A 23,036-nucleotide genomic window follows, 5' to 3' on the forward strand; every position below is an offset into this window, starting at 1 on the left:
GCTGAGTTCTGAAGCTGCTGGGACATTTGATGAGTTCCTTTCACTGACAAGCTGGATGCAGCTCAGGCATTTTGGAGGGCCATTCAAATGGGGCAGACTTGGTGGTGGCCATTGGAAGTCATTTCCAACCCAAACCTAAGAGCCCACTTCCCTGTCATCTCTACTCTCCAATTTCCTCACATGCTCAGCAGGTCCACAGCTCAGACATGGCAGGGGAAAGTGATGGTGGGTCACAAAAGACCATGAAATCTGGGCTGAACTGGATCCGCAGCCATGTGCCAGCCTGAGGGCAGCCCTCTCTCCCATGGTCAATGAGAGGCAGAGCTTTCCGAAGCTGCATGGGACCCCCACAGGCCGGGCAAGCAAGTTCTCAGCCCAGTACAGAGGGAACACCAAAATGGCTCTATTGTCCCATTCCACTGTTCTGTGCCTTGGGAAGGCAAGGAGCCCAAGTCCTGGAGGGTGGGATCAGCTGTTGGGGAAACAGCGCTGTCCAGGTGAGGTCTCCGGCCGGAAGCTGGGCTTGTTCAGTGGGCTGGGGTAGTAGGTGGTTGTGTACACATTGGTCTGCTGCAGGGGGTAGAAATTGGCTCTGTCATCAGGGATCAAGTTATTCTTGTTCAGTGTCTACAGGGAGGAGAAGGAATCAGAGAAAGGAGAGAAGAGATAAGGAAAGGGCCAGCCCAGGGCACGGAGTCCTAGAAGCCAGCCATTAAGGGGGAAAGTCTATTATTGACACAGTGCTCCTTGGTGTGATCACTGCTCCTCCACCTACTCCCACCCGCCCACTCAGTGATACCCATCATAGAGCCAGGACCACAGTACCATTCACCCTGCACTTTGCTTCACACAGAGGGCCCACCTTGAATTCCATGGGGGTGTACTTCTCATTCTTGGGGGTGCCCCCGCTCTTGTAGTGCAAGTGGTTAGGGGTGGCAGGATGGACAAGCGTAGACTCCTGAGATTGGCGCTGGCAGTGCTGCCAAGACAGGTACACTGCCAAGGTCAGGAGCCCGGAGCCCAGGAAGCAGGACACGCCAGTGGCTACCAGGTGGATGAGACTGAACCCTGGAGGAAGAGAGCAGAACTGGGAAGAGTGCAGACTGGAGTGGAGGATGAGGAACTGGGACATGAGTGACTTGGGTGAAGGGCAGTGACGTGAGTGGCTCTTTTTACCTCCACAGCTGGTGGTCTCCTCCACACTGGAAGCAGGCAGGATGACTGCAGGGAGACAAACGGAGAAGGTTGGAATAGAGTTAAGAGGGAGGACTTACTCCTGGGCTGGGTGTCATCTACCAGAATCTGGAGGCCAAAGGCTTCAGAGCCTTCTCTCCCTCCGGCTTCTCTGTAGACCCTCCACCCCCCAGGGTGGACCATTCAATAGGTGGTGTGTAGTATGAGAGCCCCAAGCATGAGACAAATGTATCTTTTCTGATGTTTCATTCCCTGCTCCAACCTCCGCCCCAGGGTTCAAGTTTCAGAAGGGAAGGGCACAGGGGGAATGGGAGCATGTGTGATGGGGATCTAGCAGGAGATGGTACTAGCAAAAGGACCCACCAGGAATCTCACTGTAGGGACAGGGCCGGCTCTGGCTGCTGTTGCCAAGACAGGCACCTGGCCCTGGGACAAGCTCCTCACAGCTCCGGCTTCTGCTCTGGGCCCCATCCTCGGTGCAGACACCCCACTCAGACCACAGTGACCAGCCTTCTGTGGATTGTGGGTTGGAATGAGGCTGCATGTCTCAGGATCTCCCTGTTGAGGGTAAGCAGCTCCCAGCCCCAGTCAGATGCACCCAGTACCTGGGCAGGCTTGCGTAGCACATAGTGCCTCCTCCGTGTGCAGCCCGAGGCAGATGTCCTCACCCGGGGACGGTGCAGGACTGGTGCAGGAACGGGTGCGTTGATAGTGGCCACCACCGCAGGATGCTGAGCACTGGGACCATGCGGTCCAACAGGACCAGGCACCCCGCACTGTAAGCGTAGATTGGGTGTGTGTGAGAGAGGCTGCCATGGGCCTCATTACCTCAACATCCACCCTACCCCAAATCAACAGGTCAAAGTATTAAAGGGTGTTGTTCCTCCCACCCTTAAACCCCCTATCAGTTTCATCTCAAATCGGCTACCTCGGTAGAGGAAAGCTAAAGCAAGGCAGTAAGAAAAAAAGAAAGACCTCGCTCTGGCTCCACCCTAGTAGCCACTGAGTCCATGGAGAGGCTGAGGTTTCCTTCCACAACCTTACCTGGGCAAGCCTGTGGGTTGCAGTCTTGGTACTCCACAGCGTCTCCCACGCAGGGCAGGCCCCCGTTGCGGGGCTCCGGGTTGGTACACGTTCTCTTGCGGACACGGAAGCCCAGCTCACAGTCCCGGGAGCAGGATGACCATGGGCCCCAGGCAGCCCAGCCACCGCTCAGAGAGTGCGGGGACGTGCTCCCGCTGCGCAGGAGATCCTCCACCAGGGCTGCAGAGGGCCGGTGGGCTCAGCGACCCCAGTGCTGGGCGGCGCGCTCCTCCCCCAGGCCTCCCGGGCTCCCGCTCCCCACCGCTCCAGGCCGTACCGTCGGTGTCGCAGGCTCCGGTGCCGTCGGCGGGGCAGGTCCTGGTCTCCGTCCTCCTCTTGCCGAACTGCAGGCCGTGCGGGTCTGGCAGCGGGGCGCGGCACGTGAAGCGGAAGCGCTGCTCCTGGCGCGCGCCACCCTGGGTCACGTTCACAGGCAGCCAGGGCGTCCAGGGTGTGTTGCGCCGCACTTCGGGGCAAGCCTCGGGGTTGCACGTCTTGAACTCCTTCGGGGTGAGGGTGGTTTCAGAGCCTGCAGGCTTCCCCGCACCCCGCACCACCGGTCCCACGCCCCGCGCTCTCACCACACCGCAGCCCGGGCAGGAATTGCCATTCTCGCAGACCCGACGGCGTGACTGCACGCCACCTCCACAGTTGCTGCTGCACTTGCTCCAGGAACCCCAGGAAGCCCAGAAGATGGGCACCGGACAAGGCGTGTTTTCATTACAGAACCTGGCGAGAAAGGAGGTGTGTCACCCTAGGGAGAGGTATTGTCATTACTGATCCGGAATCCAGGCGCAAGGATGTCCAGATCCCCGCCTCCCTGCAGACACAGCTCGCTCACCGCTCCTCCCGGCTCTTGCCAACGCAGATGCGGCCCCCGTGGCGGGGCGCTGGGTTGCTGCAACTTCGCTGACGGACCTGGAAGCCGATCCCACAGGACGTGCTGCACTGTGCCCACGATGACCATGTGGTCCACGCCCCATTCCTGGTGGAGTGGGAGGGGACAGAGACACATGCCCCTCTGAGCCCTAGCTTCATAGATCTGGGCTGCATCTGGGGCAGATGGATTTTGTATTGTTGTCAGGACTGGCGAGACAGTGACACAGAAAATATCAGCTCCTAACCAGGCTGGCTCAGGCAGATTCGTGCATTCATCCGTTTGCTCATTCATGCCTCAAATATGTATTGAGAGCCTTCTTCCATATATCAGGCTGTGCTCAGGGCCAAGGACACAGTGATAGGGCCGGGCCCCTACACAGACAGGCAAAAGGACACACTCTTTAGAGGTCTCAGTTACCACCGCATCCTGAAACCTTCCTTTCCCCCTTCTCAGATACCCAAGCCTCCTCTTAGACCTCACTCTCCCCGCTTCTCCCCTCCATTAGCTCTCCCCAGCTTCCTTCAGACACCCATGCCCAAGTTGACCACAGTGGCCAAAGTTGGACTCTCCTGTTTACTGGTACCCTTACCCTTAAAATAAGACTAATGGTTGAATTCTGACCCCCTTGAGGTTGCTGTGAGGGTTAAATTAATGAATGCAGATAAAATAATTATTTTAAGAGTCTCTAAAACTATGCGTTAGTTGTGCTAATAACCATTTTAAGCAGTTCCCAAGCACCAGGCAATATAGTTCCCAACATACATACTGTCTTTTAACCTTCGCAGCAACTCTCGTGTGGGTATTGCATTCCCTATTTTAGAAAGTGTGCCTAGAGGTCTGTCCAAAGTCATGTCTCTAGATGGCAAAGCCTGGGGTCATCACCATCTCATGGTGTCCTCAAGTTTGGAAGAGCAAAGCTAGCTTTTGCCAGTGACCCCCGTGCCTGTTCAGTTTTTTCTTTTGGCAATCATGCCATGAGGCAGAGATTATTCTTCCATTGGTGAGAAAACTCTGCTAGTGCTTATATTTCCTGCCTCAGACAATAGCTTCCTGTCCAGTCCCCAGTACTTCTCTGAAGATTAAACACCTGGGTGAGACGCCCCATTCCCCCAGTTCTCTTCACATGAGTCCTAAGCAGACACTATACAAATCCTGTCCTCACCTACCTGGAGCAATTGGCGATATGGATGGCTGGCCCCAGGCATTCCAGGCCCCCACAGCGGGGCCTTGGGGAGTCACAGGATCTGGCCCGGCACAGGCAAGAACCCGAGTTGTCTCCATCTAAATGCTCACATGGTTTCCATGGTGACCATGGGCCAAAGCCCCCATCCCGTGTCACATTCCGCACCTGCAGACTCATATAAGGGGCAAGACTCCTGTCACACAAGTCAAAGGCAGGGGAGGGATGAAATCCCAGGGCACTTGGGGTATATACTGATGGAGAGTCATAGCTGGCATTGAGGGGAAGGGTTAGGGGAGGGCACGCAAGGGTTCTCACAGGACAGGCTGTGATGTTCTGGATCCACAGGCTCATGTTGGAACTGTCCTCAAGTGTGCTGCAATGCTGCCGCTTCCCGTCCCAGCCGCAGTATGGGTCGCGTGCTCCCAGGCATGCCCTGCCAGATGGAAGTCCTGAGACTCAAGCTCACTGGCTTCCCGCTCTATTTTGTCTCTAGAAATCACCTGGCAACCCCACTCTGAGTACCTCTTTCTATCCTGGTTTTCCTCTATGAAAAAGATTTAAGTTCAAAGTTGGGGATTCAGCTCAGCAGCAGAGTGCTTGCTTCACAAGTTTACAAGACCGTGGGTTCCATCCCAGCACCAGAAAGATGAGAAAGAAAGCATGAAGTTCACTGTGCCCTTGCTGTGTGGCTGGCATCATTTAAAAAACTTATGGAGGCACAGATGAGTTCAATGCGATAACTTGGAGAGGCAAACCTGTTACTGTTCTGTCAAGTAGGAGGAAACCCAGAGAGTCCAGCAAGGACTCAGACTTAGCTAGGAGACTGGACTGTTTTCCCCTGAGCTGAAGGGCCCCATTGCTCCTCACCTGGGACCACTGGAGGAGATATGGTTTATAGAAATGCAAAGAGAGGCCTTTCCCTGTCAGACCCTCAGAGGCCATTCTTTTTTTTTTTTTAAAGATTTTATTTATTTATTATGTATATAACATTCTGCTTCCGTGTATATCTGGACACCAGAAGAGGGCACCAGACCTCATAACGGATGGTTGTGAGCCACCATGTGGTTGCTGGGAATTGAACTCAGGACCTCTGGAAGAACAGTCAGTGCTCTTAACCTCTGAGCCATCTCTCCAGCCCCCAGAGGCTATTCTTTTTTTTATTTTTTTTAGTTTTTTATTTTTTATGTATTTGAATTACAAATAAGATTGAATTACATGATGATCCAAATTCCCTTCTCCCTCCCTTCCCCCTCTACCACACCCCCAACTAAAATCCTACCTGTCATATGTCCTTTCTTCTAATCTACACCTGACTCAAAATTTCTGCTTCCTCGTGAACTCTCAGAGGCTATTCTTAAGTTTGGCTCATAAGAAAATCCCTGAGGAGCTTGGAGAAACACTGGTACCCAAGTCCTTCCCAACACAAGTCTCTGGGGTAGGGTGGTTTTTAAATGTCCAGGACAATGTTAAAGGAAGTCCTTTTGTAAATCACCAGGGTAGCAAACCATCTTTGCATGGAGCAGAGGAGAGGGGAAGAGGGGGTTTCCTAGCGATCACACAAATTGTATCTTGTGGAACTGGACCTAGACTTAGGTTTCCCAACTGTCATTTCTCTTCCTTTCCATCTTCCATCGGATGGAGGTCCCATTCCACTTCACACCCTGACTGGTGTGTGGACTCATTTCTCAAAACACAGGATGCCAGGTACAGTCTAGGGCCATGTGTTTCCCCATGCTTGAGCTGTTTGGGGACAGAGGGCAGGGACTAGCACTTTAGCATCAGGACAATGAGCCGAGCCACTAGAACGGGATGCTACCCCATCATTCCCTGGCCACAGAGCTGGCCTTTCCACAATGTCCCAGAAAAGAAAATGGTTCACACCCCAATGCATGCCCTAGATGCCTCCACTTACACTCCAGGGTTCCCTTTCTTCCCTTTCCTCTGATTCATTCAGGTAACATGGCCCTTATATTTTTTAAATAAGAGAATTTAATCTCCTCTAGGAGGACTCCAAGGAGGAGGAAGAGAGTCTGTGGGGATTACAGAGTTGAGATGTGCTATTCACTGCTTACTAAAAAGGGTACCAGGTCCTGGAGGCAGAGGGAGGGGGTCCTCCAGCCCCACAGTGAACTTACTGCCACCCCAGGGCACAGTTGACCCCTTTTGCTTGTTTTTCAAGCTTTCACCCTGCTCTGATGAGATCTTCTGGGGAAGGTTGAGAGGGCACAAAAGCAGGGGCTCCAAAAATGGAGGCGTGGAAACAAGAGAGGCCTTAGGAAGGAACAAAGGCAGTAAGAGATGGACAGATGAGTTCACAGCATCACACAAGCTGACAAAAGGATTTCCCTCCCAGTGGCCAAAGGGGCTAAGGATGCTGAGAGCCAACAGGATATACACAAGAGCCAAGAGCTTGCAGCTTTTGCTGTCCCCAGGATGGAATTCTTCTTTTCTCTTGAAGATTCATGGACAGTCATTTGTCAGCCATGGTTTAATTGATTGACTAATAAGTTAGTTAATTAAATAGATAAGGTCTAACTTGATTGTCTAGGCTGGTCTGAATCTTACTATGTAGCCCAGGCTGGCTTCAAACTCACAGCATTCCTTTCTCATCCTCTCAAGTATTTAGATTAGAACCATAAACCACCATGCCTGGCTCCTGTAAGTTCTTCACATTTAGCAAATTAAATAGGTCATGTCAGGTACCAGGGTGAAAAGGAGGCCTTGGGAGAGGGAGAGGGAGAGGGAGAGGGAGAGGGAGAGAGAGAGAGAGAGAGGGAGAGGGAGAGAGGGAGAGAGAGAGAGAGAGAGAGAGAGAGAGAGAGAGAGAGAGAGAGAGAGAGAGAGATATGCAAAGACAGAGGGAAGAACTGAAGAAGCTTCCCTCACCCTGACAGCACTAATTCTGATATGCTGTGATTGGTACTTGGCTCCCTGACATATACAGCGTACAGCTTGTTGGCTGCTTGCTTGTCTCATTTATTAACTTTGCAATAACAGGATTTTGCAGTTTCTAGGCTTTAGAGAGATGTATTGTTATTTATTTATTTTATGTAGGGGGCAGGCATGCTTTTGCCTTGGTGTACATGTGGAGGGCCCCCACCTGTAGCTTTATAATAGTGTGAGCCCCTGTTCCAGGCTGGCCTATGATCTTGTATAATCCAGTCAGTGCTTTGGGCATCTGTGGTTGAGACCCTGCTTGGACCCCACAGAGCATGCTGTGGCCTCCCTGGGAATCCAGAGCACTCCCTTGTCTGTGGCTAGTGAATGTCCCCTCTTTACTCACTCAAAGACAGCAAATACATTTTATAGCATAAGCATGCTCATATTTTGCCTCTGGGACCAACAGTTTGATCTGAAGGTTTTCCACCAACAGAATTTACCAAACTGGATGTTGTGGGGGCTCAAAAATAATCCAAGTGCACAAGGAATACTGGCACCTATAGCTGTGAGATCCTGAGAGTTAGACCACAAGAAGCAAATCCAGCCATTCAGAATCGAACAGAGCCCATGACTTGTTATAGATGATAACAAACAAGATTCTGTGTGTCTGGTGTGCACACTCACACAGATGTTCAGTCACGTGTATACACTTGTATGTGGAGGCTGGAGGACAACCATGGGTGTCACACACCCATCTCCTTTGTGACAGGGTCTCTGACTGGGATATAGAGCTCACCAATTAAGCTAGATTGCTGGCCATCAGACCCTAGAATCCTCCTACCTCCCCAATGATGGGATTACAAGTGAGAGTCACCACACCAGGCATTTTTATGTGGGTTTGGGGGTTGAACTTGGGTCCTCATGTTTGCAAGGCAAGTGCTTTGTTGACAAAACCACCCTGCAAACCCCAAAGTAAGAGTCTTACCCAACAAAAACAAATATCTGCTAGCAGAGGGAATGATTAAGGATGGAAATTTTGGATGGGCTTTTGTAAGACTAAAGCAGAAGTTTCTGAAGGAACCCAGTGTGCCTCGTGTTACTTCTTCCTCTGGAGCCTTGCTGGGTCTAAAGCAGTCGTGTCCAGTCTTGAGTGCAGATCCTAAAGTCCTGGGTATCTTTCGAAAGGTTTAAGCAAACAGAACAAAATGCCACCCTGCATCTAGGCCTCTGGAACTGGAAGTCCAGGGTTAGAGTCTTTAAACTTCAGTGAATAGTTACGGCATTTCAATCTCCAGTGAATAGTTATGGTTGAAAACTTCTGTTCCAGGGCCATGTTTGCTAGGGTCCCCCAGCCAAGTGGGATCTTGTTTCCCCCAGGTCCTGACAAAATAGGGGGACAGGGGAGAAAGACACAGTAGAAACCAAGTTCACTTGCTCTCTCTGCCTTTCCAGTTAAGGTCCTGAGAAAAAAGAGGAGGGTGGGTTCTCTACAGAAAAGCCTATGCCACTGGTCCTTTGAGATTCTGCTCTCCAGGGCCAGTGCCTCCCCTCCCCTCCTCCTCCTCCTCCCCCTCCTGCTGCTGCTGCTAGTAACTAAAGGGTATTATTGCTCCTCCTGTAGCTCAGGTGAGTCCACACTCACTGCCTTAGGGCTAAAGGGCACTTCAAAGCTGACAGAACAAGGACTGTGCTTTGGAAAATGAAAGTCCCATGCTAAAGAGCACAGACGTGCCTGTCACTGTAGAAAAGTGGTGGGAATTTAGAGTTCTTTCAAGAAAGGAGCCATCAGGCCAACAATACATCACCGTGTCTTTTTTACTGAGGTGTTTCAAGCAGCCATTACAAAAGGGAACAGGTTTATTCCAGTGGCTCACTAGTAGGACAGAGATGGATGGCTAGCATTGTAAGCTTGAGAATCCTAGCTCCCTGCAGCAATTGTGGGTGGGGGGAGCTGTCCAGGGTAGAGACAGCATCATGGATGGCGCTTTGGGGCAAGTAACAGTTACTTAAGACTGCCAGAACAAGGACCTGGTTGGGAAGAGACTCCATTGAGGATATCTGTGAGTGAGCTAGGGTTGAGGTGAAAGGTCTACTGGAAGGAAAGGGCTGAGTCATGGATTGAGCATCTTAGCTCCTCTCTGGCCAAGCCAGAGTATTGGTTATATTCTGTGGAACTGAGAATTCTCTGACTAAAAGAGGTAGGGGTCCTGGATGCTGGTAGAGGAGGAAGCCAGATAGAGGCAAGCTCCTGGATGCTGGTAGAGGAGGAGCTGGGTAGTGTCTCTGCTTACCCAACTTGATCTTCCTGCCAACTTTGGAGTAACGGGGACAAACATGAAATGCCTAGAATATATCAAAGCCCCCCCCCCGCCACTTGACAGCACTAATTCTGATATGCTGTGATTGGTACTTGGCTCCCTGACATATAGAGCACACAGCTTGTTGGCTGCACATGCTTGCTTGTCTCATTTATTAACTTTGCAATAACAGGATTTTGCAGTTTCTAGGTTTTAGATCTACCTGTTGTTGTTTTTTAACCTTATTTATTTATTTATTTATTTTACATAGGGGGCAGGCATGCTCTTGCCATGGCGTGTGTGGGGAGGGCACCCACCTGTAGCTTTATAATAGGATTTTCATTGTACACTTCAGTGGCTTATAAACCAAACACAGGAACCAAGACTCTGAGCTGACCTTCTGCCATCTTGTTGCAGAGTGACAGTATCTTGGGGACACTACACAAGCTCCTGGTCTCCTCCGCAAGATCCTGCGAGTGGGGAAATATCCCTGCCCCTCACCATCCTCTCATCCCACAGCAGACCCATGGCTTTGAAGTGGGCTGGAGCCACACTAACCCATCACAGGTGTCTATCTGTCTCATGACAAGGTTACTAGCCAGTCTAGCCCGTCTTACAGAGAACATTTCAGGATGGTCTACCCCATTGTGCCACCTCTGTGATTCAGGTCAAAATCCTCCAGGGCATTCTCAGCTGGCAAGGCCCATTCCTCATGCCTCCCCTGCACCAGCCTCTTCCTGGACCAAATAATCAGTTGACTGAAGCATCAGTCCTGGCGCTGGGAGGAAGGTCACCCTGTGCTGGGCAGGGCTGACTAGTGAAAAAAAAATACTGGGCCACTGGGTTTTCCATAAAGGATTTACAACCTCTTGGAGAATAAGAGAAACATGTGCTAAAAGTTTAATAGCAACACAGTATTTAAAGAGAACACAGAAACAAGGGAAATGCTATCAGCAGGTAGCCACTGCTTTCTGGCCAAACAGAGCTACATGTATTTGGTGTCATAGATTCAGAGACCAGAAAGCCCAGGAGGCTGGAGCCTCCCAAAAAGCCACTGCAGAAAATAAAAAAGGAATAAAGATACTGTCTCTCCTTTATGACTTGCTAGCCTTCATGAGTACCAGGCCTGATCTTTACTATTCTGCCAAAATAAAACATCACTGCCATCAAATCCCTCATTTTCCTGGCAAGAGAACTGAAGCTCAAAATGGTTACACAGTTTGCTTAAGATCATGTGCTTCATGGAGAGTGGCGCTGAGGTGGCTTCCCACTTCCATCTAATTCTACCATCTGCACCCTTCCCAAGACACCCTCTGCCTTCCCCACCTCGGCAGAATTAGGCCAGGGTTGCTCTCCCTAACCAGATTTTCGGAGTGTGGAGGGCTGCAGCTATGGAGGTCTAGTCCCACAAGCCTCTCCTCACGCCAACAACTTAGCAAGGCACTCTGTACACAGCAGGTCTGTGTAAATGTGTGTCATTCTGATGGAACCATGTGCGGGGGCTAAGAAGAGCTCCAGTGACTGCCCATCACACAGGGGCCTCCTACACCCATCTATCCTTCCTCCTCCCCCGACTGCAGGCCTCCATCCAAGCTCCTAGTGCTCTCCGAGAGCAACCCTTGGCAGCCTGGAGCCCATTTGTCTCCCAAATCCCAAGGACAGATGGCACAGCCAGGAGGACTCTGTTGCAAAGGCCATGAAGGCCACGTGGCTGGTTTGATGATCATACAGAGGAAGGGAGGCAGCCAGGGTGGCCTCAAGGGCTGGGAGTTTGGGACACAGTTCCATTTGGCCTTGGCTTCTTCCCTTAAATACTGGTGTTACAGCTGCCAAATTTGTGACTCCACTTAGGGCAAATGTGACCGAAAAGCAATGGGACATTGCTGTTCTACATGCCTGCTGCATCTGGCTTGTCTGCCTTCAAGAAAATTGAAGACTTGGGGCCGACCCAGGCATCATCTCCCCACTGCCTCACATCTGGGCAAGAAGGATTGTGGTTTCAAAGGCAACGATCTCTCTTTCTCAACTAAAGGACCTGAGAGCAAATCAAGGGCGCTAGAGACGGCTGGCGGGCCAGATCTATGGGGTTGTCCACAAACATAATAGCCACCACAATTTGCTAAGTGCATGGTTCCCTTAGGCAGTGATTAAGGCTGGTTAACACTAACAAAATCCTTCCAAGATGGTTCAGGAGAAGGAATCCAATGTTTGAAGAGGTAAAGTGACTCCTCCCAAGGCACTATCTAACTGGAGACCCACCGGGATGCGAGGGCAGGTGCTCACTCCAAAGCCACACCACTTTAGCGCCACCTCCGAGGCATGATTGGCGGGATAGCCACCACCACCACAGACCGCCCCTGGGGCCCTTTCCTTGCCCTCTTGCCTTGGCTTACCCCTGACTTCGGTAGGTCAAGCACCTCTCCAGCGGGACCCGCAACACCCGGTCGCTCAAGCCCACGAAGAGCGCACGTGCACTATGCAGGATGCGCAGGCTCCGCAGAGGTTCAAGGCGCCCAGGGGGCAGCACGTGCAGCTCCTCCAGGTAGCAGCCCCGCAGGTTGCGGCTGGCAGTGGACAGCGCTTTCAGGATGGTGCCCGACTCTGGGGGGTCAGAGAAAAGAGGTCTTGAAGCGTTGGCAGCTTCAAGCAACAACCACTTCCTCAAATGCAGCGCAGATGGGCCTGGGGCGGCTCACCCGTGCCTATGTAGAGTACATGGTAGAGCGTGTCCTTAGCTTGCACAAGGTCCACCACGAGATGTGAGAAGCGGACACTGTCCTGGGTGACACAGGGCTCTGGTGTCACTGGCTGCACAGCTTCGCTCATCAGGAAGAGCCGCTGTGCGTCCTGCAGGCTGCGCTCGGTGAGGTTCTCGTTGGGGCCAGTCTCAGGCAGGGTGCCGCACTGCCACAAGGAACCCAGTCACTGGAGGCCAGTCCTCACATGCAGGGATTGTCATAGCCTCCTTCCCACCCATGGAGACCTTGGGTAGACACTAATTCTTCAACACCCCTGGTCCTCAGTATTCTTTCTGGGTCCCTAATTCTTTTTTTAAGGAAGGATAAATTTTCTTTAAAACTAGGAGAAACTGAGGCTGGGAAGATGGAGGAGGTGAGACCTGTAGGGTTGGGGAAGAGGATGGGAGGGTGAAGGGGTCTGTCCAGACAAATCATTTGAATGTGAATGGTGTCCTGTAATTTTAAGCTGCTTCATAGGCATCCGCTGCCACAGTGAACCAAGCTGCTTTCTTCTATATCCCCCACGGGCTCCAAGTTTGTGTTTCTAGTTTAAAGCATCACAACAAGCTTTGCACAGACCCAGAAGGGATGACCCAGCATAGTCCTGTTTCTAGTTCCAGTAAAGGAATAAGAGACTCGAGGGAGTTGGGTGACCTGCCCAGCATCACTGGGCTGGATCTATCTCAGAACTGCTGAACTGAAAAGCCCAAGTCTTTCCCAAGCTGCATCACCCCTGGAGCGGGCAGTTGGAAGGCCTTGAAAGTCTGTCATCTAGGATGGGCATGGTGACCCGCACCTTCAATCCTAGCATACAGGAGGCAGTGGCAAGAGGACTCTGAGTTCAGGGTTCAGCCTTGGCTACAAAGTGAGTTCCAGGCCAGCCACAGCAACACAGTGAGACCTTCCTCAAAACAAACAAACAAACAAATAATAAAGTCTCTCATCAGTCCCCTTATGCTTTCCCATTACAGAATGGGGATGCATGTATCAACCACGATAGTCCTAACTGCTCCCTGTATTCAGAGATACTATAGGTATTAGTTCCTGCACTACACATACTATGAATGATTTCCAGATAAAACTCCCAAAGTCTGTGAGTCCCATGTAGAGTCCTCCTACTTTCTCCTACTTTGTAGAATTGAGGTCCCTGTCTCTCTGGGCATGTGGGTCAGTTCCCTAGCTTTGCTTAACTGCAGTCAGCGGAGTTACCACCCTCTTGGAGACCCATCACAAACCCCAAAGACAAGCATAGAGCAACAGGAACAAGCTGGTGTTAGCCTGTGCTGAGCATCTGAGAGTTACCTTGTGGCTGGTGAGAGGCAAAGGAAGAGAAGCTGTACCTGGAAATTGGGGATGGGGTTGGCGATAGGGAGCCAGGCAGCCCTGGGGTTCTCCTGGTAACGAAATGGACCATTGAAAGCCCGGGAGATGGCACTGAGGTTGAAGGCGCAGACGGCAGAAGCGGCGATGCTGTTTCTAAAAGGCAAGAGGTCACGGTGAAATGCAGTCCTTCCTTTGGGATTCGGCCCTCCTTGTGGACCAAGCATCCTCCTCTGAGGCCCCTCAGTCTACCACCATTCCTAATACCCCCAGGTTGGGAAGTGGCTAGGATGAGTCTGGTGCCTTTTGCACAATGAAGGGTATGTAATATTCAAACTCTCCAACGTTACCACAGGAGGATTCCATTGGCAATAAGCGCTGGGGCATCCTTTGGTGTCACTTCCTCATCCCCTTCCTTTATTCAGGGAGGGGTGGGACACAGTCAATGGCTCAAATTAATACATTTTATATTACAACTATATTGGAGTCTCATGACACACTATCCAAGCTAAATATGTTATACTTTGACATTTGATTCCAATCTATTCTGCTGTTTGCATATATGTAATAAATAGATGGTCAGCAAACCACTGATTGATGCTGCAGCCTGCAACTCTTTAGAACTAGATGATTTCCACAGCCCTTTCAGGCCCAGAAACACGAGTTTATATAAATGTGGCATGAACAGCTCACAGAGATGACATTGTCACGCCCACCTGTCCAGTTCTAGTCTCTGTACTGGTTTCTCTCCCAGGTGTGTCCATTATCCTCTCCCTTTGCCTGGTCCCAGACACCTCTGTGCACCTGGGTCTTAATCTGTCCTTAACCTGGGTCTCCCCACGGCCTGGATAGGCTCCTAAGCCATTCTGCACAAAGCAGCCGGCATGAAAGTCCTTAAATTCACACCTAGCTGCTCACTGACCTGTTTCAAATCCCTCAGTAATGTCTCCTTGTCTACAGGGTAAAGATCAAACCCCAGAGAGCAGTCTACAAGGTCCTTGGGACAACTCCCACCCCACCCCAGCCTTACTCTTTGGCTTCTCTCCCACCTCCCTTCTCTGCCTTCAATGCTCCTGTCACACTGGTTTCTTCTCAATGCATGAACCTTTTCTTTTTTTTTCCACCCAGAGCTTTGCACAATTCATTGCGTGGGGGCTGGAATGCCCTGCCAATCCCAGGAACTTGGCTTCCCATAGGAAGCCTCCTGTGATCTCCACCCTGCACCCTGCTTTCTCCCTTTGTAGGAGTTACCAAGGTTAAAACGGGTTGCTCAAAATAGCCTCACCCACATTAGAATGTCACCCCCTTAATGGCATTGCCATGACTGCTTTAGCTCACTGCTGTCCACCCCACCCCCACCCCAGGACAAGCACCTGGCATGGAGGGGTTACACAATAAACTGTTTATAGTCTACACTGATATTGTCATGTTTCCTTGATGTCTCTCCAGCTCTTTTTGCCCTCTGCTCACAGTCAAACACCCCCCTACACTGAGAGCTAGCCACACTTAGTCATGGTCAGCTGGCTTTCAGCTCTTGGCTTGTGTGAGCTGTGCTGAATATCTGTCCCCTGGACAGGATGGCCTCTCGGCTGCCGCTTGCCAGTCTTACCCGCATCCTTGCCTGACCCCCAGACTGTTCTTTCTGTAGACAACTTGGGGCATCCAGTGCCTGCTACCTGGAATCACTCTGTGGCTCACAAAGCTCCTGATGTCCTTACAAAACACCCCACAGAGCATTCCCTGCTGCAAAGGCCTTCCTCAGTCTCAATGGTGCCCATTCATCACTCTTAACCTGAGGATCATGTGACTTGCTAGCCTCCACATGGAGGAGCAGTACAGGCGAGTATGACATCACTGGAAAGGTTGCTCTTCCTCACATCTAAGGAAACAACAGGGGTGCCAAATGGCAGCCTGCAGGTTCTTGTGTAGCCAGGAGGGAGATGGCGGCAGGATTCTTAGAATGCTGCCACACTTAGGTTAGACGGGACCATAGAGAATCTGTTCCTGGGGCTGCCACCCATTCATCCCCTGCAGGCTTGACCACTGTCCTCACCAGCACACTCTCCCTTTAGGAGCTATCAGGCAGCTCCCCTCCCTTTCTGCACATCTGGCTTGGATCTGCCCTTCCTGGCAACTTAGAGCAGGTGTTTACTATTCCAGAGGTGGTGAGTCACAAAGAACTAGTGCAAGAGCAAGGGGATCTCTACTATATGGATGAAGACACACACCAGACTCTGAGAAAGGGTCTGATAAGCCCATCAGGCTGCCAGGCTAGGCAGGGCAAGCCCTGGAATGACAAGGAAGATGGGCAGCAGAGAGTGGGGGACTCACACATTGGTGGTGAAGACGCCATAGATGAGGTCCTGCTCGGGTAGGTGGAAGGCACTCTGCAGCTCGTTATAGTAGAAGGGGACCTCTCCTGGGCGGGAGCAGTTGAGCCGTGCCTTCATGAACGTGGTCCATGTGTCCTCCAGAAGGAAACGGCCACCCACATCATTCTTGCACACTCGAGCCACCCGAGAGTACACAGTGCGCCCACAATCGTGTTCCACTGCATTCTCCCGAAGGAAGAAATATGCAAACAGCCCAATGTCAAAGGATGCCACAAAATTTGGCTCTGTGGGGATGGAAAAAGAAGGCAGAGTAGGAAGAACTCGACTGTTTCAGTGTTCTTGAGTGGGCATCTTGAATCCCTCCTTGCTGACCCAGGGGCTCTAAGTCAGGCTGTTCCTGCTTCCACTGTCAAGTGAAGCATTCATATTTGTTAACAGTGCTATTGTTAATAGAGGCTTCACTGGATAAAATACCCCATCGTAATAACTTTATTGATTCCTCCATTTAATCCTCACTACAATTTATAAGGCAAGCCCTATGACTACTGCCCCATTGCAGATGAGAACACCACAGCAGAGAGCAGCTTGGTCCTTGTTCAAGGCCATACAGCTAGTTAGTAAAGAATTATATTCAACCTCAAGGGATAGGAAGCTCATACTGTCCTCATTTCCTTCCTAATTTCTTCCTTCCCTTAACCACTACTCCATTCCATTTCTAACTCTCTCCCTTAACAGCCTGCCCTTTGTCTGCTCTTTGTCCTCGGGACATCTGGGGCTCAGCGCCAGTGTGTCTTGGTCTTCGGGCAAACATCTTCCCTGTCCTATCCACCTTATTGATGATGCAACTGAGACAGGGAAAGGCCAATGGGGTTTCGAAGGCAGGACAGCCCTGCCCCAGGCCTGGGTCACCTTACCATTGAGCCATTTGGAGTTATACTGGGCAGTGCGAAGTGGTGGCCCACTGCCCAGGCTGCGGTAGATGGCTGGGTCCCGACCTGAGAAGTCGATGACAGTGGCGGCATAGAGCTCCCCCTGGGAGGAGATGACGGCTGTAGAATTGTGTCGCGGGTCATAGGGACAGCGGGCCACACCATTGATCTTCTCGATGGTCCTGCTGAGGTTCTCCACCTGGAGATGGTGGGAGAAGAGAGCTTTCCCAAGAGGTCCTGGGACCATCTGTTGTTTCCACCTCAGAGTTGTCTCCTCTGGAACCCTTGGTTTCTGTTTCCTGTTGCACCCCCATCTCAAGCACCCTGCCATCCTGTGATCTCATAATCATTACAAAGGGTAAGGTCCTTCATGAGTCTCTGGTGGATACCAGATGGATGTTTCAAGTAAGACTGACAAAGAAAATACTAAAGAGAGGTTCAATTTGAATCTTAGATGAAGAATGAATTTTATGCTTGTCCTAGTATTTCATGAACATACATTCTCCACCCACCCTAGTACATTTGTCATCCCCCTCTCCAAGACTGTGTGCCTGGGTAAGACACCATCCCCTAACACCCCTCTTTGCCTGCCCCTCCCAATGGCCCACCTGTCTGCTGGAGCACACTGGGGAAAAGGCATTGGTGCCGCACATGAACACCTTCCGACCGGAAACAATCAGGACTCGCACATAGTTCTGACACTCCTCCTGAGGCGGGAAGGAAAACGATAGAGGGCCACAGCTCTGCATGTGTGGTCCTGGGCATGTTTACTTCATACTGCTGCATCACAGATGCCAATGAATGCCCCGCAACACCCCTGCCCCGGAACCATGCTGCTCTGAGGTCCAGCTTGTGTCTGTGGGAATCCATTGTCTCCCTTCTCCCTCATCCCAGTCAGGCTTCTGGGACAGTGACCTCATGTTCACAAGGACCCCCAACGTCTGATCAGAAGCTTCCAGCAGAGCCCCTGTTTCCTCCGGCATGTACCTCAGTCTTCCCTTTGCTCTGGCAGGAGCGCCGTGTGTCCTCACTGGAGGCCCACTCTGTAGCCTGTGGAAGGAACAAGGACATCACCTGCTGTGCTCCCTGACACTGCTCACAGCAGGCTGTGGGGAAGACAGGAAGCTGGAAAGGGTCTGGGTAGCCTGAAGGTTACCCCAGCATCTGAGGCATTTGGGGACTATCAGAAATTCTCACCCAGAAGTTTTTAACTAAAGGGCGGTCCCTCAGTCTAACACCTTCTCTGCTTCATTGGGGTGGGGACACCTAAGGAACCTGCTTTCAACCTTCGTGGGCTCCATAAGCCCCACACAGCTTTCTGGGACCTTCTCCCCAGGTCAGCTATGAAGCTGCAAGTGGCCAGGAAGGGTTTTCAGTGTCACCCAGATCTTGGTGGGGGACAGAAAATGTGGCTTCCAGAAATCCCTCGAAGGAGTAGGAGGCTTAACCTGGGTCTCTTTTCAAAGGTTAGACTTCGAAAATCTTAGAAATAGGAGTTATTATTTTCCCACTAAGCCCCCGCAACACATGATTTTTCTCCCTCAATCTCTGTAGACACTGAGGTCCTTGGTGACAATTTAAGGTGCGAGGTAGGCCATGAGTAAGATTCTTCATAGGCTATGTGTATTTGTGCTCTTTATCCCATTGTCTCTAGGGATGATGACTTCCTCTCGCCTCAGTTGCTGCTCTCATGGAGTCTGTCATTCCCTTCTTCTATTTTTTTTTTTAAACATAAGCTGAGGAGGACCTCAAACCTCAGATTCCCCAGCTTCTGACTTCTGAGTTCTGGGGCCACAGGCATCCCTGTGATTCCCATTTTATAGAGTGCTGGGGACAAACTGAAGCTTTAGTTTTCCTCCCTTCTTCACTCCCTTGTGGCATCATTCACACTGCCATGGGCAAATGGGCTGGGGACACAGCTTACTCATGCTCAGGGGATTAGAAGAGAGTTGTCTCCACCCAGGGTACCCCCACATTTACTCTCTCCCCATTTCTGAAGGAGATAGGTGATACATCTCACACAGGCAACTGTCACAGCACTGATGTATAAACATGAACCACACAACCTGTCCTAGAAGGCCTGAGTAAGCAGATCTCTCTCTCTCTCTCTCTCTCTCTCTCTCTCTCTCTCTCTCTCTCTCTCTCAATCCCCCTCAATACACTCTTCTCTAATTTCTCACAAAGCTGCTTTGCTAGACACTGGGAAGCAAGGGACAAGGAGGGAGCCACAGGGCTGTTTCTTGCTTTCCAGACTGGACATACACCTCAAGAGAAGCATGGCTGCTTACAGCAGAGAGAGGCTGATCCGTGCAAGAACCTGCACCCAGGAGCTGGTCTCCATTAAGCATGCTGGGTCTACCTCTCCAGCTTTGCTTCTCCTCAACTTGAAAGGGCAGATGACCTTTAGGGTCTGGGTTCATCTGGGTGGAAATGACTAAGCATTGTTCTCAGGACCCATCAGTCCCAGGTTGAGCCTCACAATAGAGAGAAGGATATATAAGAGTTCTTGGGGTTTCTGAAACACAGACAATAGGTAGTGATGGTGAGCTGCACAGAGCCTTGGCGTTCCTTCATGTGGCACACTGAAGGGGCCAGCCTGTTATAAAGGGGGAAGTTAAGGTGGTACAGAACTCAACAGCAGCACAGACACATGCCAGGGACTTTCTCATTCTCTCTTTGATCTTTGGTGTAATAGGGAGAAAACTAAAACCAATGGGGTTGAACAATCTGATCAAGGTCACAAAGCTAGAAAGGAACAAGCTGCAAAGCAGACCATTGAGCACTCAGTAGCCTTCTGCCTACTGTCACAGCAAACAGATGCCATGAACCAAAAGTTAGACCATATGGCCCCAAAAGAACATGCATGTTTTTAACAGTAACAGCACAGAAAGGGCTTTCCAAAGTCATTTTTATTTGAAAATTATTTTTACCAAAGTAATGATGCACAATCTTTAAAAACATAAAACAATTATTAATAATCCCCCTCCAAGTAACCCACTCCCTCCAAGCTACAGTGGCTTTGCCCGACAGCAAATACTTCCTAGTTGTAGCTGTTAGAAACTACACCCCAAGGCTGGAGAGACTGCTCATCAGGTAAGAGCATTTGCTGCTCTTGCAGAGGATGGGGTTCAGTTCCCAGCACCCGCATTGGGTGACTCACATTCACCTGTAAATGCAGCTCCAGGCAATCTGATATCCTGTTTTGGCCTCCCTGAGTACAGGCGCGCGCGCACACACACACACACACACACACACATACACACACACACACACACACACACACACACACACCCCAAAAGTAAAACAAAACATAACAAAACCCCAAAACCTAAAAGTCCCAATATGTAAATCCATCTCACACCCAGTATTAGACAGGAGAAGGCTTTCCCACTTGTCTATCTCCATTTTACCCCAGCCCAGAGCACACCTCCATCCCTTCTATCCATCCTTCCTCAAAAGTTCATATTTTAATTAAGATCCTACACTAGTATTCACATTATTGTAAGTACTAAACTCTTCCCTCCAACCAGCTAGTGCCTCGGAGTTCCCTGGCTATAAGCCATTGCTTTGTGACGCAAACCTTGGTAAAGAAAATAGGCTGCCAGTCAACACTTTTCATCGCCTAAATTTTTAATGTAAACTTATTGGAAGCGCTCTTATTTAGATGTATTTCCATCACATATTGATCTTACACGTTAAAAAAAAGAAGAAAATGTCAGTAAATCTAAGTGTCTTTAACCTTCTTACATTCTGTGCACATCTCTTCTGAATTCTTTTCTACTTGGAGCTATCACTATTCATTTTGTTGCTTTTCTTTTATATAGAGCATCATTTGTTGAATTACACAGGGTTTCAGAAAGGCAGGAATTCTTGGAGCAGTTCATTCTGGTCTGCAGGACTTTCTTCCGAGCCACTGATTCTGTTCTGCAAGTTTGGATGCAATCCTCTCTTGATCTTACCAAAGGTGTCCACAGGTCTCTGACCAATTCAGATTCACCTATTTTGTATGAGCTTACAATAACTGTCGTGTCAAAGGGGCTGCTGTTGTCCAGTCAGATGGCAAGGATAATGACCATGGGCTCAGGCTACAACAACTACATCAGGACCGAAGTTTGGCCAACAGTGACTGCAAGATGCTGTACATTGTGTGACACACCTGATTGCAGACTCATTAAATTGTGAAAACGGCTATCTGAAAGTCAAATACCCATAATCGGAGGCAGCTTTCTTTCTCAAACAACCTCCATTGATTTTTCTTAAATGTTCCAAAGGAAATGCCTTTCCATACAATTTCGTTTTTGTTTTTCTGAGATAGGGTTTCTCCGTATAACAGCTCTGATTGTCCTGGAACTTGCTTTGTAGACCAGGCTGCACTTGACCTTACAGAGATCTGCCTGCTTCTGCCTCCCAAGTGGTGAGATTAAAAGCATGTGCCACCACTTCCCGGCTTCCCATATAATTTCTGTGTGCACAAGTGATTCTGATAATCTATTAGTTTCCTTCCTCATCTTCATATCCCAGCCTCCCAGTGAGCCCATTGCTTGTGAGGCCTCCTGCTGGCTAAAACCAGGGGTTTGCCTCTCTTCTCCTTCAGGAAGCCATGTTGCCTTGGTTCTTGATTTGCTTGCTTACTTTGGTGGCACACAACTCCAGTATCTTCCTAAAAAAGAACGTTGTGGATCAATTTTTAAAGTTCACGCCTGTCTGATCAATTCTTTCTTTATACTGATTGCTTTCATACAGAATTCTAGGTTGAATATAGCCTTCACCCAGTTTTATAATCACGTATCAACTGTCTTCTCTATTCTGGGATCACTTGAAGAGATCTGATGTAATTCCTCCTCGTCATTCAGAAGAACCCCATTTAGTCTTTTTTAGACTCTGGAAGCTTTATGCTTCCCCCACCCCATAGAAACAGGGTTTTTAATTTGATGTAAGTTTGGGTCACTTCTGAGAACTCCGTTAATTTTTGACTTGAAGCCTTTTCTTACATTATTTTGCCCTTTCTTCCTCACTCTTTCCTTTCTTTATTTTGGAAAGTGTATTAGTCGAACCCCGGGTTGAACTGTATGCCTTGATACTCCCTGTAGTTTTCTGGCATTCCCTATGTTTCACTTCTTGATCCTGTTGTTCTAATTTTGGTAGACTCTTCTTCAACTTTTATCTTTGAATCCTGAGATTCTTATTTTCCTCATTACAATGTTAGCTGTCATACTTTCAACTTACTGCTTCATAAAAATAGTTTTCATGTGTAAGGAGATACAAATTAGTTTGTAATTGAATTTAAAATGTTTTCCATTTCTTGTATATTCTCTGCTGCTTGCAGCTTGAGTCATCTCATGTTTATTTTGGTCTTCCCTTTTACTTTCCTCAAGTTGGTGGTTTTTAACTATTTATGCACATATTTTTAAAGCCACTAGGCATTGTCCATTGAAAAGAACCAAAGCTTCTTGAAGAAATGGCTGCTTCCATCCAGGTTAGTAAATGCACAAGGTGAGCCTAGAACATCTTTTCATTCTAGAATGCTAGGATGCTGCACTAACTAGATAGAATTGGATAGAGAGGACCCGGAAGCTGACTCGAAGAGGCCTCCCACTGTGACAGATGAGGTAGCTATGAAAGATAACAACAGCCATGGTTTGAAACACATTAACAAAGTGTAAATTTGTGACCCTGAAATAAGAATAAATAAAAGAGTCTAGGGATCTGCTCACTGGATAGAGGGCTTGCTTAGCATCGACAAAGCCCTGGCTTTGATCACCTAGCATAGCAATGAATCAAACCAACATGGAGGCACACAGCTTTTACTTTAGCACTTGGGAGATGGAGGTAGGAGGATTAGCGCTTCACCATCATCCTTGGCTACATAGTGAGTTCGAGGTCAGTCAGGAATACACAAGCCCCTATCTCAAAAGATGGATGGATGGATGATAGATTAGATAGATAGACAGACAGACAGACAGATAGATAGACAGCCCACTATTGAAAGGTACTAGGGAACCAGCTCTTCATCTGAAAACTAGTACACACAACAGCAGAAAACTGAGAGTATAGCATGTGTCTCGCAACACTGTGTCAAGTCAGCATTATGATTGTTTCAAGTTGAAATCACCTGAGGGTTTACTCTTCCTACAGGCAGCAAACCATGAAGAATCTTATGGTAGAGGAGTCTTCTCCATACCAGTATAGGACAATAGGT

At 49.6% G+C, this 23,036-nt stretch overlaps 1 protein-coding gene across 2 annotated transcripts in view; it reads right to left on the reverse strand.

Annotated features, from left to right (window-relative positions):
* Positions 1 to 468: 468 nt before the first annotated feature.
* Positions 469 to 23,036, reverse strand: part of Sema5b (semaphorin 5B) — a 43,006-nt gene continuing 20,438 nt past the window's right edge. Inside the window, exons 4-21 of one of the 2 annotated variants that reach the window (XM_035444106.1) lie at positions 17,825 to 17,887; positions 17,446 to 17,544; positions 16,823 to 17,036; positions 15,907 to 16,192; positions 13,596 to 13,731; positions 12,214 to 12,421; positions 11,911 to 12,118; positions 4,656 to 4,773; positions 4,324 to 4,505; positions 3,119 to 3,262; positions 2,859 to 3,006; positions 2,555 to 2,780; positions 2,239 to 2,457; positions 1,800 to 1,970; positions 1,558 to 1,707; positions 1,177 to 1,221; positions 863 to 1,068; positions 469 to 627 (exon numbers count right to left, since the gene is read on the reverse strand). In XM_035444106.1, coding sequence (XP_035299997.1) covers positions 469 to 627; positions 863 to 1,068; positions 1,177 to 1,221; positions 1,558 to 1,707; positions 1,800 to 1,970; positions 2,239 to 2,457; positions 2,555 to 2,780; positions 2,859 to 3,006; positions 3,119 to 3,262; positions 4,324 to 4,505; positions 4,656 to 4,773; positions 11,911 to 12,118; positions 12,214 to 12,421; positions 13,596 to 13,731; positions 15,907 to 16,192; positions 16,823 to 17,036; positions 17,446 to 17,544; positions 17,825 to 17,887 — 2,982 coding nt within the window. Of the gene's footprint in view, positions 628 to 862; positions 1,069 to 1,176; positions 1,222 to 1,557; positions 1,708 to 1,799; positions 1,971 to 2,233; positions 2,458 to 2,554; positions 2,781 to 2,858; positions 3,007 to 3,118; positions 3,263 to 4,323; positions 4,506 to 4,655; positions 4,774 to 11,910; positions 12,119 to 12,213; positions 12,422 to 13,595; positions 13,732 to 15,906; positions 16,193 to 16,822; positions 17,037 to 17,445; positions 17,545 to 17,824; positions 17,888 to 23,036 lie in introns of both variants that reach the window. The other variant, XM_035444105.1, reaches the window with a different exon arrangement.

Source organism: Cricetulus griseus, chromosome 4 (genome assembly GCF_003668045.3).
Source record: "Cricetulus griseus strain 17A/GY chromosome 4, alternate assembly CriGri-PICRH-1.0, whole genome shotgun sequence".
Taxonomy (NCBI): Eukaryota; Metazoa; Chordata; class Mammalia; order Rodentia; family Cricetidae; genus Cricetulus; species Cricetulus griseus.